This window comes from Hippopotamus amphibius, chromosome 10, assembly GCF_030028045.1.
Source record: "Hippopotamus amphibius kiboko isolate mHipAmp2 chromosome 10, mHipAmp2.hap2, whole genome shotgun sequence".
NCBI lineage: Eukaryota > Metazoa > Chordata > Mammalia > Artiodactyla > Hippopotamidae > Hippopotamus > Hippopotamus amphibius.
The window spans coordinates 17114766-17130138 of NC_080195.1; the positions used below are offsets into that span (position 1 = coordinate 17114766).

Below are 15373 nucleotides of genomic sequence, written 5' to 3' on the forward strand. Positions count from 1 at the left end.
ATTCTTCTTAGTAGTCTTGTAACATCCTGTTGTTGGGTGAGCCATGATTTATTTAACCAGTCTTCCATTAGTGAACAATTTAGGTTGTTTGTACTATTTTTGTGAAGCAGTTAGCTTTCCAAGGCAACTTAAAGCAAAAGGCACAAGGCTTTTATTACCAGAGTTTGACTAATAGTGATATTTTGGGTACACTTTATTTTTTGAATTTACATAAAAATATTTTGAAACTTTCATTTGATTGCAGTTATAATTTTTAGAGCTGGAGTGTACTTAAAGGTGATCTAGTTTACCTGATTTTTACACTAGGAAGTCGGAGGCCCAGAGAAGTGAATTAACTTGCCCAAGGTCACACAGTCAGTGGCAGAGATGAGACAAAAACCTGGGACCTCTCTTAAGAATTTTTGTTTTCTTTTTAGATTTTTCCAGCTGTGAATTTTGTTGTAATTCTGTTGGATCTAGTGAATAGTAGTGATAGAAAAAAGTTTCGTATGTGGGAAGCTTTTTAAATTTAATTATATAAAGAATATAATTCTACTTACCCCAGTAAGAATCTTTTGTGAGCTTATCCATATTATATAACTTGAGGGTCTGAGAAATCTTCCAATAAAATAGATACTGAAGTCATCGTATGTCTTCTTATCCACATGGGCTGTGAGCAGTAGTTTGTGTCTGATTCTTTGTGTGTGTGTGTGTGTGTGTGTGATTCTTATTAAAAGAAGTGGTGTTGGTGTTGGTTGCTGCAGTGGCAGCAGAGTTGGCTTGGATTCCAAGAGCCCAGGGTTGTAGCCTTGGCTCTGCTAGTAACCAAGTCAACGACCTTAATCACTTAAGCAAACAAGGCTACAAAATAAAGGATCAGATGAGATGATTTCTGGGGTCTCTTCAACCTCAAATTCTGTGAATTTTCTGGCTACAGATTAAAAAACCCCTGATGTGTTACTGACACCTGAAAATTCTTACCTAATCCTCTCCTTATCTCCCAAACTCAGTGAATACTACTGATTTCTTTCACTTCACAACACCATTGTTTGCCCCTTATTCTGTCTTCAAACCTTGGTCACCTTTGAACCATTGTTCTTTCTCATTTATCCACAATTAATTGGTTGCAAGAACCTAAGACTTTCTCCTTTGAAATTGCTATTGTTTTTACCCTCTGCCTACTCTAGTTCAGGCTTTATCATTAGGTTGAAGCATTTGAAATTGCTCTTCTTAGATGTGGAAAAAAAAAAAGTGGTCAAATATTGACAGGTTCATATCACCCAATCTAATACTTTGGGGCTTTTTGAAGGATTTTATATTTTTGGTCTTTGCCACCAACCAGTCTTTCCCCTGCTTCCGAACTATCTTCCATATGGCAGGATTAAGTCATTTGTCTCATAAATAAATACTTATTAGACATGTACTATGTGGTAGGTGCAGTGCTAGAGGCTGAAAATGTAGCCAGGCCTGTCACACATGGCCCCCTGCCTTCATACAGCCCACACGTTTTAAATTTTGGCCGCACCACGCAGCGGATGGGGTCTCAGTTCCCTGACCAGGAATTGAACCTGGACCACAGCAGTGAAAGCACTGAATCCTAACCACTAGACCACCAGGGAGCTCCCCAACACAGCCCACAGTTGACCAGGGAGACAGGCACAGAACAGCTGGCAGTCACGGTAGGGCCTGGACTAGGCACACAAGCAGCTCCCAGCAGGGGAGGCTGACTTTATCTAGGTCCTCCAGAGGACGTGCCGCTCAAGCTGGGACCCGGGGACAGGAGGGTAGCCAAGAAACGGAAAGTGTTCCAGGCAGAGAAGATAGCACGTGAAAGCCTGGAGCTGGGGGAGAGGTTGGCTTCTTCAAGGAAACGAATTGTAGCATGTCCGAGCATAGGATGTAGAGAGAGCGGTTCCAGCAATAGGATGGTGGTTATGGGGACCCAGACAGAACGGGCCCTCTTTTTTTTTTTCTTTTTTTTTTTATCTTGGAGTTGTTTTTTTTTTTAATTTATGTATTTATTGGCTGCGTGGGGTCTTCGTTGCTGCGTGCAGGCTTTCTCTAGTTGCGAAGAGTGGGGGCCACTCTTCATTGCGGTGCGCAGGCTTCTCATTGCGGTGGCTTCTCTTGTTGCGGAGCATGGGTTCTGGGCATGCGGGCTTCAGTAGTTGTGGCTCGCAGGCTCAATAGTTGTGGCTGGTGGGCTCTAGAGCGCAGGCTCAGTAGTTGTGGTGCACGGGCTTAGTTGCTCTGAGGCATGTGGGATCTTCCCAGACCAGGGATGGAACCCGTGTCCCCAGCATTGGCAGCTGGATTCTTAACCACTGCACCACCAGGGAGGGCCAGAATGGGCCTTTTCACCAGCCCTTCCACAGGACAGTGTGTGCTGTAGTGTATTGACAAAGTGTGTTGTCCAGTCCAGGATGTAATTTCCTCTGTAAACAGGGGCAAGGAAAGAGAGTGAATTTGTCAGAGTTTTGGGTGACGTAGCAGGATGTCAGGTGTGGATGAAGATTGCAGCATCAGAGGAGTGCTAACATCTTCTAAGAAGTCCAGAAGTAATCTCACTGACTTGCCAAAATTTTCAGTTCCGTCTAGTTCAGAATTTTGCCTCATATTTTGAACATATCAGTTTCAATTTTATGAGTCAGTGGAGGGAAAAGAACCTTCTAAGAAATATTTCTTGCCTCCAGGTTTATTGGAATTCAAGTCTTCTATAAAGCTGGAGGTGAGATACTTGTATTAATTATTATGAAAAGTGCCTTTTTGAACCTCAGAGTTAATATTCTCATTGATTCAAGTGAAGGCAATTCACTGCACTAAGAGAGAATTCTTTTTGCTGAGCTAATAAGGTTAAAAGTAATTACTCCAGCAAAGGAGAGGAGCGTATGCACACGTATTTCAAGGAAAGGCAGGAGAAGTATTAACAGAACCAAATATTTTCATTTACTTGGAGTTGTGCTAAAGAGCACCATTTTGCCTAGATATTTGGTAAGAGGGAAGCAGAATGCAAGTAAGTTTGTTTAGATAGAATGAAAGCCATCAAGTTACGTTCTTATGTTTGGTATCCATTTTTCAGACTGTGAAGTCAGGACTGCTTTTATCTGCAGTTTGTTAAGACTGCTTCACTAAGGGGGAGCTTCTGTGTCTCACCTAGAAAGCAGCAGCAGCTCCGAGGTCATTCAGGGGCTCAGCTATGTCAGGATCAACACCTGTGCTGTGTTCTTGGCCTTTTCCCCATGACTGCTGCCTCATGATCTCACAATGGCTGCTGCGGGCAGGAAAAACAAGACCCAGGGAAGGGGTGGTGCCAAATCACTGATGCTTACACCTCATTGGCCAAATCTCAGTCACATGGCTGTTTCTCCCTGCAAGGGAAGCTGGGAAATTGAGTGTGTGACTTCTGCCATCTCTGTAGCACATACAGGTAATGAAAGGGCTTAGAGCCCCGTTACAGCAGCTGCCGCAGAGAAGGCAAAAACGGTTATTTCTCAGAAGCTCGTACTGGCAGCTTATAAATAAGAAAAGTATATCATTTAACGAGTTGAACCTTGCAACAGACCTCGTTGTTTCTTCTCTTTTATGATATGAATGTTTTTTTCTAGGGAATGATCACCTAGTTTGTAAATACGTCAATGAAACACTTTCAAGTCATTTTGTTGTTTGGACACAGAGGTTAATCTTTGATTTTGATCTCTTAAGTGAATTAACTTTCAGTTATAAAATAATACTTACACCAAGAAAGAATGTCCTCAACCTTAAAGGTGGTTTTTGTGTATTTACAGTGTGCTCACAAAAGATAAATATTTATTAGTGGTGCGTTTGCGGTGGGCGTCCTAGTCATGCATTGCGGTGAGGCTAAATAAACCTTAATTTCTCTTATGTTTGTCTCTCACATTGCAAAATGTAGAAGCCAGTGAAAGCGTTTTAGAAAGCTTTCATAAAAAACTACGTTAGAATTTTTTAGTAAACCGTTTAAAAGTATTCAGTCATTTGTAGAATGCAAAAGACATCAAAAGGACCAAATTCAAGAACAACAGATGAGAGATGTGGCTTTCTGTCACCTCTGTGTTATCTCACTGTGAATACACATTCTTCTTTTCAGCTTCCTTGAAAGCAATCTTGAAGGTTTCCCTGGCCTCTTGCCACATTGGTGAGCATTTGCTAAGAACTGGTGCTGTGAATGGCATTCATATATGCTAAAAATGTTGATACTCAGCTTGTGTAGTTACTGCTGGGCTTGTGTAGCTAACACAGTCTTACAGCTTCAGCTTTGCTATGACATTACAATGTGCCCTTTCATAGTTATAGCAGTCTGTTTAAGAGAGCAGTGATGTGTTCAATGGATTTTCACTCATAATGGATAATATTTTTGATAAGCCTTTAAAAGTTAGATGTTGAAAGAGAAAGTGTATCTTAATCTCACAAGTTTCAGATAGCTAGTCTTAATGTGCTAATGTGTGTTTTAATGTGGTATCTGGTTTATTTTCCATGTTTGTGTAAAAACATACATTATAGTGCGGAGTTGGATTCAGGATGGGAAGTATAGCAGTGTTTTTCATCAGGAGGAAATGGAGGAATATGGCAAGTAAAGTATATACAGTGAATGCTTATTTAATTAGAACCATTGAAATATTCAGGTTGAGTTTTGGATAGTAGAGAATCACCCTATCTATGAAATAATATAGATTATGATATTCTATTAGCTCTAAAGCGTGTTTTAGAGCTAAAAATAGTACTTTATTAATATCGTATGCCTATTACTGTTTTCTTAGGCAAAAAGACAACAGGTGTGGTTTTAAATGTATATAAAATTAAACATCATTTTTCTGTATTTGGCTGAGGTGATACTTTGGATTGTTTTAGTACATGGGGGTCCTTTATAAAAGGCATCAATTATATAGCGCTGGTGAAAACTAAGACTAATAGAGCTTTCTTTTGGGTGAGAGACTAGGCTTTTTCCTGTTGTTCCTTGGTGGCCTGACTTTTAGGTATCTGTCACTCACATTGCCTTTCCTCAACGGGTTAATATTTTGAGAACGACGTTCTCTTTTTATTTATTGTTTGTGATATAGAAATTCCTAGTGTTGAGTGTTTTAATTGGCTATTCTAATTTTTGTTTCTACGGTCTATTAAAGTTAGCCTGTTGTCCTAAATTTGCAGTGAGGAGCTTTTTGACCCGCTTTGGTGCATCTTACGGATTCCCCCACCCCCACTCAGGTCTTCTGTCTTTATGCGCCTTGTTTCAGCCATGCTGCTTTGCTGGGGGCCCTGCCTGACGAAGAACGTGTGACTGTGATGGTTAGGGACACCACCTGTGGCTGTGGAGCACGGATCCTCAGGGCCTGGCCTCCCTGGCACAGTGCTGACCTCACTTGAGCTGGCTAGCTCATGGTGGAAAAGTCCAGAAGAGACAGCTTTTAAAATTCTAAAATGGTACATGTGCTTGAAGTAGATACTGCAAGGAGGGCCCTGTGGACTTTTTGTTCTTGTTTTGGAATCGGTTCCTAGTGGTGACAGAATGTTATTCTTGGTATTGTGTTCTTCCATGTGGCAAATTAAAAGGGACATCTTGGTGCGTGTTGTCATCACTGAAATCAAAAACATTGCTTGGCTTTGTGATACCAGGCATCTTTTTAGGCACCTAATAAATTGGTTAATTTGAAATGATAAGACAAAAACAAAAATATGGAAGTCCATGGGAAGGCTAGCATTTAATATTTTAGGTAACTTGCTTAACAACAAAGGGGAAAAAGCCGGTCCCAGGGCTGCTGTCTTGTGAAACAGCACCCTGGTTACATCATTGGGAACTTGATGGATATGTATTTTATCCCTTTCCTTATACTCTGAGAAAAGACCTGTCCAATTTATCTACAGTGTGAACAAGTATAACAAAGCTACTTTTCCCTATTTTAAGTTGAAATAAAAATTCAGGTTCTTTTTCTCTACTAAAATAATGAAAGTTTTGCTTGTTAGATGATTAAAATAAAAATATTTCCATTTGGCATCTGCAGAATTTTTATGATACGGGTATGCAATTGCATTATGTACAAATTTTTATAGTATGTTCTTTTAGTCCTGAAACAAATCCATAAACTTTTAACATATTAAGGTGGACTTTTAGATTGTTTAGAAAGCCAACAAATTGACGGGGGTGATACCTTCTTAAAAGTATTTCTGAATGTGATGAATTTCTATTAACTTCTCCTTATAGTTAGTAGTTCATTTTAAGAACGTAAGAGATCTGTTTTATTCCCTGTTCAAGGTCAAGTTTGGATTGTTTTGCAGGGAAAATTGTCTAAGCAATAATCATCCTGAAATAGGTGTATTTAATATGAATAGCCTTCTATTCTGTAATCTGCTTCTGAAATTAAGAAAGAAAAAACGTTTTACATATAATACAAGCCATTGCAGCAATTCCAAACATGCAATACTGTAAAATTTTAATAGGTGTCTTAAGGTACCCCTCCCCAGCCACCTCCAAAAGAATTAGCTTGGGAAATTTTAAGTCTAAACACTGTGCTTTGCTGAGCTTGAAATGTTCCACAGTTAGCAAATGTCAAACCTACCTAGAAAAAAAAAATATTGTATGTGACTCCTAAATTATGATAACTGTGAACTCTTCTAGAGCAAACACGTAATGAAAGGAACGCTGAAAAGGTTTATAGAAATTTAAGCTAATGATAACATGAATTTGTTTGTTTAAGCGATGGTTAGATACCGTGAATTAGTGTCAGTGCCTTAACTATATGCGTGTCGTCAGGCCCGAGGGCCTCGTCCATCCTTGTCAGGGGGAATGCTTTCTCCTTTCGTACAACACTGAATAATAATTTTAAAAAAAATCTTGGTAAGATTGTCTGGATTTCCATGGTGTGCTATTCAGTTGATCAAGCTGAAAAAGTGTGTGTTAACAGGCTTGTGTTACCCACTGTATTCAGGACAATGGGAAATAAAGAACTGGTTTGCTTCCCGGGAAAATGTCCCGGCAGACAGTTCAATTTGGAAAGCATTATGGAGCAGGTGAGGCTAGAGTCGAGTCTTTTTGGAGCATAAGGAGAGGAGTGTGAGAGAACGTCAGGACACTTCCTTCCCGGGCCCCACGCCACACGCCCCCTCCCTCTGCCCTCTGCTTCTCACAGGCTGATCTGCTCCTCTCTGTGCTGTTTGCAAGCTGGAAACTGTCATTACCCTGAATTCCTCTTGAGCCAACTGGTCCTAAAGGCTTCCTGTCCCGCCTCATAAATGCATTCATCATTTCCTGCCTGTTCTCACGCCCCGATCGCGAGTGCCCCCCCCCCCCCCCCCCCCCGCCCCAGGCCTCCCTCTGGACCACTCTGCTCACCCTCAGATCATCTTTCACTGCATCTCCAGACCCCTGCTGGGTCTCCTACGAGAGAAAACCTTGTATGGTGCACATGTCTTGCCCCATGTATGCTTCCAGCCATGTCATCTTTAATTGCAGGAGAGCTTTGCTGTCAGCACTGAATACCAGGACCTCCAGGGCCTCCCATACCTCTGTGCCTTGGTGTTTTCTGGCCTCTTCTGTTTATCTGTCTGCCAAACATGTAAATGTCCATCCAAACTCTCCCTCTAGAACCCTGTCTTGATGGCCCCAGATCTAGGTGTTTCTCCACCTGTACGCTCACCGCACTGTGTACAGAATTCTCTTACATAATTATCACATCACATGGCCATTGGGGATGGCCTGTTTCTGTCTCTACTGCATCAAAAAAAAAAAGTTGCTTCAGATTAAGAACCAATGTTATTAGAAGCACATCCAACAGATGTTTACTGAATACACAGTGGTCATGCGGGTGACTGTTTTATAACTGGATACTCCCTCTAATCAGAGCACATGTTTCCTGGTAGTTCACACTGAAGGCTTTCTTGTCATGGAATCTCCCAGGGTAAACACCCACAAAACCCGTCCAATACTAAGGAAACACTGAAGGAAAGAACTTGCAGTAGAGGTGGTTGCCCCCAGGAAGGGTTTTAAATATGTAGGTTCAGCTTAAGGCAGAAAGACGGGAATCAGCTGTCTGTCCAGGCTGCTGGTAGAGCCCTTTAGTGCATTACTCATGTTTTGTTAACCCACAAGCATTAGTTTTCAATGCAGTGTGTAGTAGAAAGTACAGACCAGCCAATGACTGTCACCTTCACAGATCGGCGAGAATGTGAGAGTCAGGAAGAGATTAATACCATAGAAACAAGGTGTCTTCTTGCACCTTTGTAGAACACCACCCTCTTCTACCTGCCTCCACTGTCCTCAAGATACCAGGCAGGTTCACCTGTCCCACAGCAAAGCCAAATGGTCGATTTTGATAAATATTTGGTGAGTGAATGAATGATGTCAATAGATATATGAAACACCAGGCAAACATTAGTGACTAAATGCTATGTATAGTTTTGTGTTTCACTCAAGTCAAGGCAAGCTCTCCTAGTAGGTCTTGTCTCTTACTTGAGTTTAATATTTGGAAAGCCAGCAGATTCTGTAAGTGGCTTGTTTTGCCTTAGGATGGATGTGTCTTCAGCAGCTAATAAATTAGTCCCTGTCTGAATGGTTAAGTCTCTCTCTCTCAAGAATTATGTTTAGCCTTGAGGTGGGGGTCTGTCTGTATGCCTGAGTGACTTGAGTCTGAAACATGGGCCTGTTGTTCTTTCCCCAACTATCCTCTTTAAGAGGATGATAAATAACTTCATTAGGCTAGTTTTAAATTGTATTAAATTGAGGTTTCTGAGTAGAAAGAACAAAGACAGTAAACAGTATTCAGCAGCTATTTTTCAAGTGAGCAAATGTCTTGGATTCAGGACTTTTGTTTTCCTGATGGAGGTTTCAGTTTCATTTGAATGAATCCCAGGAAGGTCAGATCAGATGTGACAGTGGGAATTATCTTGTCGACACGCATCTGAGTCTAACAGAAGTTAACATTTAATTTTAAGGTTTCTGAGTAAGTTGATTCTTTGAAATCAGGTAGCTTGTTAATAGGTATAATAAAATATTTTATGGTTTTAAATACAGCTGCATTATCAAAACAGTAACATCTTAATAAATGGAACACAAGGGCACAGTTTGGTTTATTTTAAGCTAATTTCCTGTAAGTAATGAATTGTGTGGAATTTAAGGGAAACCATTGCTTTTCGGCATTAGGAGTTACTCTATATATGAGCGTCAGGGCTTTGCACGTCATCTCTGATCTTCTCTTGGGCCAGGAGTGAGGAGGAAGGAAAGGGTGCTCAAGTTGGGTCATCAGCTACCATGCAGTACAACTCTGTCCTCAGCGAGCACAGTATATGGAGCGGAACATTGAGGTCACAGTGTGCTTTTTCAGCTCTAGGTAGAGTGCAGTCTGTTTGCATATTTGCTCTTAGGTTAAAATTTGAAGACATGTAAATCTAGTCTGAGAATTCGCATGCAACAGAAGCTGCGTTATTTAGATTTGTCCAGATTCCCCATGCAAGAAACATGGATTGACTTTGCTTGCTTGATGGTTAAGAGTTAAAAGATTGAAGCTCAGAATTCATTTTAACCACCTTTAAAAATATTACGTTGTAATTTTGAATAGGTAATGTATTTACCCTGTGGTTAAAAAGTATTTAAAAATGCATTAGAACACTTTATATCTATCTGGTTCTTATTCCCTTCTCTGAAAAAGTAAACATTGTTAGTATTTTCATATGTGTTATATGATAGTTTTGTTATAGGGTAGTTCTACATTGTTCTTCACTATGTTGTTTTAAATTTAAAGAGACTTTCCTAGTTCTGTTACAGCTGCGACATTTCACTATATACATGTACCATACATTTATTTAACCAGACCTCTACTTATGAACATTTGAGTTGTTTTTTTGGTCTTTTCTTTGCAAACAAGTTTGCAACGAAACCCCTTCTGTAGGTGTCATTTTACTCCCATGTAGGATTCATGATAAAATGAATTCTTGCTTACCAGCTGACTCAGTTTGTGCCAGGGTGTGTTAGAGAAGGCTTATCACCAAGTTTTATGTCCTTAAACATCAATTTGGGTATATGACACTGTGCAGACCGACATCATCAGGATGGTTTTAAATGTTTGAGCTTCTCCGTGGGTAGCACTGAGAGCTGCGTCATGACACACGTGATGATTTCTGATGATTTCTATGACTTCCTGAGGCAGAGCGGTGTTTGAGTTCTAGGTGTGGTGTTTGGGGGTTTTATGGCTGGACACTTAGGAACTGATGTCGATAAGTGAGGTTCCCCACTCTTGAAATTCCAGTTCTCCAGCTGTTAAGAAAGCCTGAGAGAAGAAGGATCCAGACAGCTTGAGTTTTCCTGAAGCAGTAGCTGCTTCTCTCCTACCTCTTTAGTTAGGTGGAGTTGGCACCCTACTGCTTAACTGCCGATGTCGTTGAAACAGTAACCAGGCAAAGCACTAAGGAGAAAGCAGCTGAGAACCACGGGACGTGCAGGACTGGAATGCAATCAGACCTGGACAGGGGATGCTTTCCAGGGTGCACCTGAGCAAAAAACTACCTAAGTTCGTTCTAGAGTGATCTTAGCAGCGTTCCTAGTATAGTATTAGGTGCTTAGAGAATTTTCTAAACTTTCAAAAAATAGATAGGCCTTGACAGTTAACAGTTCCAAAATGTGGAGAATAGGACTTTTATAAGCACAAATGCCATTTTGCTACCAAAAGCTAAAGCAACCAAAATATAATAAAGGACATAGAGAGATACCAGCTCCCTCGGTAAACCAGGGAGTAGTTTATACTGTTGCACTGACAGATTTGAAAAAACTAATTGTGGGTTGGGCCTGGGGGACAAGGCATGAAATGAGGGGAGGGGGTCAAAAGGTACAAACTTCCAGTTATAAAATAAATAAGTCATGGGGATGTCATGTAACAGCATGGCAACTCAAGTTGATAATTCTGTATTGCATATTTGAAAGTTGCTAAGAGAGTATATCTTAAAATTTCTCATCACAAGAAAAAAATTTTGTAACTATGTATGGTGACAGATGTTAACTAGACTTATTGTGGTGCTCATTTTGCAATGTATACAAACAATGAATCGTGTTGCACACCTGAAACTAATATAATGTTATATGTCAGTTATACTGCAATTTAAAAAAAAGTCTACTTAGGTTTCAGATGGTAAAAAAAAAAGTTACTCAGGAATTTGAAGCCACAAAGGCATAAGAGCCTTTAACAAAACTTAATGAATTAAAATGAAAACCATCATAATGGTTTCAGAGGCATAATTCAACTCTTATTTTTTACACACTTTTTCAAAAAGTATTGACAGATTCTTAACATTCTGTAAATATATTATTTTAAAATCTACTTTATGTCCATTGAGAAACACTAGAGTTAATCTCTTTAAACCAAGAAAAGATGTCTATCTCCCTATATTTAAAAGAACAGTTAGAAATGGAATTAACCATTGAATAAGAAAAACAGATAAATATAAAGGAAGGTATATTACATACATACAGTCAAGGAGTTTAGCCAAACAATATTATTAAGCAAATAATTTCCGTGGACTTGTAAATTCAAAAAGTCTTGATAATCCAGTGAAAAAATTTTAGTTTATAAAGGAGCCAAACATAAATAATTAGCTGCTACCCAACTTTAGCATGAGAGAATTTGAAGAAAAAAATTTTAGTGTTATGAAAAGAGTACCTATTTTCTGAACCTGAGTGTAAAAAAACAAGGCTTAATAAATTAATTTACGCTTAATTTATTTCCTTGGAAATAACTTGGTAGAACACGACTGGTTAATACTAAAATTCATCTGAGAGTCTAAATAGGCAAGAAACTTAAAGAACGTTTTCTCCAAAAATGTTAACATAAAAGATTCATTCTCAGATTTTGTAAATAATTATAACCTAACCGTTTAAAAACTGGTATTGTGTTAAATAGTAAAACTGATTAGCATAGAAATTCTAGGAGGAGAATGGAATGTTGTTGAGGATTCAAGAAATGGTAACTTCAAAGCAATGAACAATAAATGCTTATTTCAATAAGTACTGGTAGGACATATAGCAATGATATCAGTCAGGAAAGTGAACCTGTATCCACATATATTGCAGTAAATTCTAGATGGTCAAAGAGTTAAAAGATGTTTTTTGCTCTTCTGTTTGTTTGTATAAAATTCTATGAAACACTATATAAAAGGTAGGTATTTATCTGTAAGTAGATTTATTGAAATGAAGAGTTAGCAGATAATGGGCTTAGATGAATTAAAATAACATTTTGTTAAGATTATTGAGTAAATATTTATTTTTAGTTATGTAATATATTACATCCCCACCCCATCTCTACTTTCCAGGGTGGGTGGGAACTGAAGCCTAGGTTCTGACTTGGAGTCTGTCCCTTACAAGCTCTCTTTGCTGGAGGTAGGCCCTCCACATCCTTGAGCTGCACCCTCCCTAGGGAGGGTTCCTGGGAGGATCACAGAAAGGCAAAGTCAGAAAACACTACAAACAGTAAGAACACTATATAAGTATTATATGTTATATGACATATAATTCCTGGGAACATATTATTTATTTATTTTTATTATTTGGCCACACTGCACGGCGTGTGGAATCTCAATTCCCTGACCAGGGATCTAACCCACACCCTCTACACTGGCAGCATGGAGTCTTGACCACTGGACCACCAGGGAATTCCTTGGGAACATTTTAAATTTTAGAAAATGACATAAAGGAATACTAATCTCATCTATTTGAATGAATTGTAAAATATTTAGATTATTTTTCATTAATGTGTGACTCTATAAAGTTCTTTCAGGACTTTAATATTATGACTGTGAAATTGGTTGCTGTCTCTGTCTGCTTTGGAAGTGGCAATTATTGCTAAGCAGTGAATAATGGTGACTAACAAAGGCTAAGGATCCTTTCCCCTCTCTTTACGTATTTTTAAAACAATAAATATTTTAGTCATTTTAGAACTGAGAATTATCAAGTATTAATGCAAACATGAGTTGTTTAACCATGGAACGTTACCACAGAAAATGAGAGCCCTTTTCCTGTTTTTCTTTTTTAACTTAAAGAATATATTGAGTGTGTTTTGCCATTGGTTCTTGGAACATGAATACTAAGGTTTCTTTATTTTCCTTCAAGAAATCACTGTTCCCTTCCCTCTAAAAAATTAGAGAAAATAGTTACTGTTTATAAAATTGTCTTAGGTTTGTCTGTCACCATAGAATGTGGATGCCATAGGGAATGCCTGTGAGAATAAAGAAACATTTATGTTTTTAGTTGTCTTTTTTTTTTTCTTCATATTTAGATTTGTTTTGGTTATTAGCCCACTTATTTTAAGAAGCTAAGCAGCTTGTTTCCTGTTTTTCCTATTCTGCTTGATGTTTAAAGTGACTGAGACATTTGGAGTGGTTCCAAACTGGAACAGTTTTTTCTTGTAAAATAGAGTAATTCCCAGGGCACCATGACAGAAAGTGAGCAGTCACTTAGCCTGGCATCTTAGATGGATTTGGAGTAGTAGCATGTGCTTTAAAAAAATGTTTTTTAAGCTTGAAGGGGGAAAAGAAACAACAAAGCTTGTATTTGATAGAAAACAGAATAGTGAAGAGGATAGTACTCTTTACTGAATCCCTTTGCTATACAAACTACAGCAACTACAAGACTAACACAACACTGTAAATCAACTATAGTTCAATATAAAATGAAAAATTTTTTAAAAAGAGTATACCCAAAAAAATATAAATAAATAAATAAAAAAAGAGTATAATACTCTTATCAGTGAGTTTAAAGATCAGGGGTTAAAAGTGAGTAGATTTTCAAGGTATATGTGGCAGTTCATCAGGGATTAGGAAATGACTAGTTTATAGTATAAATCTTGGTAAGGACCAGGCCATCGGCAGGGCAAGGACGGGAAGTTGGTAGGAAACATATAGGAAGCGGGAAAGGCATTTAAAGTACAGTCATTTGTGTGTGTTTTTTCAACCTGTGTGATCAGAATGTGGTCGGGGTACCCATCGCAGTCAGGTTTCTGTACCAATTTACCTGGAAAATTAGGAACTATGAAATCCACATTATTTTGCACACCATGTTCATGTTTCTGGGTTGGTACGCCTGTTTGTTTCATGCCCCTAACTCTCTGCCCCATATATATCTTTTTAAGTCAGAACTGAAGCCATCGTCTGTGTATCTGAGTTCCAGACATCTGGATATTTGGTTAATCCCTGTCCTCATCCATATACTTTCCTTACATAAACATAACTTAAGTGCATTTCTGTGGCTTCTCTAGTTGTTTGTGAAGCCAGATGGTCATGGTTATAAAAATTAAAGTCACATATTTTCCTGCCTATATTCATTCCTTTTGCAGTTGAAAAGGGCAGACAAAAGAACCCCAGAAGTTTATGCATCCAGACCCAGACGTCTCCAGATGTGCTGTCCTCTGAAAAAACACTTGAGTTGGCTCAGTATAAAACAAAATGTGAAAACCAAAGTGGATTTATCCTGCAGCTCAAGCAGCTTCTCTCCCGTGGTAATACCAAGTTTGAAGCATTGACAGTTGTGATTCAGCACCTACTGTCTGAGGTAAGGATGTGTATCCTCTAAGCAGCCCTCTCACTGAGGTGGGGGCGGGGCAGGGGATGGGCAGTGCTCCTGCCCGTCTGGTGAATATCTCTAAGTTAACGATTGGTAAGATCACATGTAATTCACCCAGTGATGCTTTTGTCAACTCACTTGATCCCTGAGTCACTCTAGAAATCTGGGATTGAAACATTTCTTAGGACTTCCCTTTCTCCTCTGGAGTCTCTCAGACCGACAACAGTGAAAACTGAATTGCCTGTTAAACGTCTATACCCTTCTAGACTATATTAGCATTGCCAATAAGAAAAATTAATCAGTTGAACTAAGAAAGAAATAGAAAATTTTGTTTGAGCCAAACTGAGGATTTTAACCTGGGAACAGCATCTCGGAAAGCTCTGAGAACTGTTCCACCCCTTAGAAGTCAAGGCACCGTTATTTATATGTTGTTTGAGGCAGAGGGCAACACATTATTGACAGTGTACGCCATCCACGTCTGCAAGTACAAAGCGGTCAGTCATGTGACCCCTTACAAGCTCTAGAGGGAATGTTATCTTTAAGGAGTTGGCTTGGTGCTACGAGAATGTGGCTTTTCATGGTTGAGCAGGTATTGGCGGTGGAGGTGGGGTTGGGGGGCACTCTGGTCGATGCAAAATACAGACACACAATGCACAGTAGAAGGGAGGAGGCCAAAGGGCAGAGAACATTTTTTATGTTTAAATTTTTCTCGTCTTGCCATACAATGTGAATTTTATTTCACAGCATTAACTTTTTTCACTTTTTTTTTTTGTCTAACTATGTGTAGCTTTCCAGATCACACGGAGCTTAATTCTTTGAAAAATGAGGTTGATTATATCTATGGGT

General features: G+C 39.1%; 1 protein-coding gene, 1 long non-coding RNA gene and 1 pseudogene across 4 annotated transcripts in view; 1 reads left to right on the top strand and 2 right to left on the bottom strand.

Annotated features, from left to right (window-relative positions):
* Nucleotides 1-15373, top strand: part of MTUS1 (microtubule associated scaffold protein 1) — a 157107-nt gene that overhangs the window by 110801 nt on the left and 30933 nt on the right. The window contains 1 exon segment of the mRNA XM_057696751.1: nucleotides 14301-14515. Within this exon segment, the coding sequence (XP_057552734.1) occupies nucleotides 14301-14515 (215 nt within the window).
* LOC130829985 (uncharacterized) overlaps nucleotides 1-15373 on the bottom strand; it is a 57181-nt gene that overhangs the window by 21233 nt on the left and 20575 nt on the right. The window lies entirely within an intron of this gene.
* Nucleotides 6681-6799, bottom strand: LOC130830668 (U6atac minor spliceosomal RNA; annotated as a pseudogene).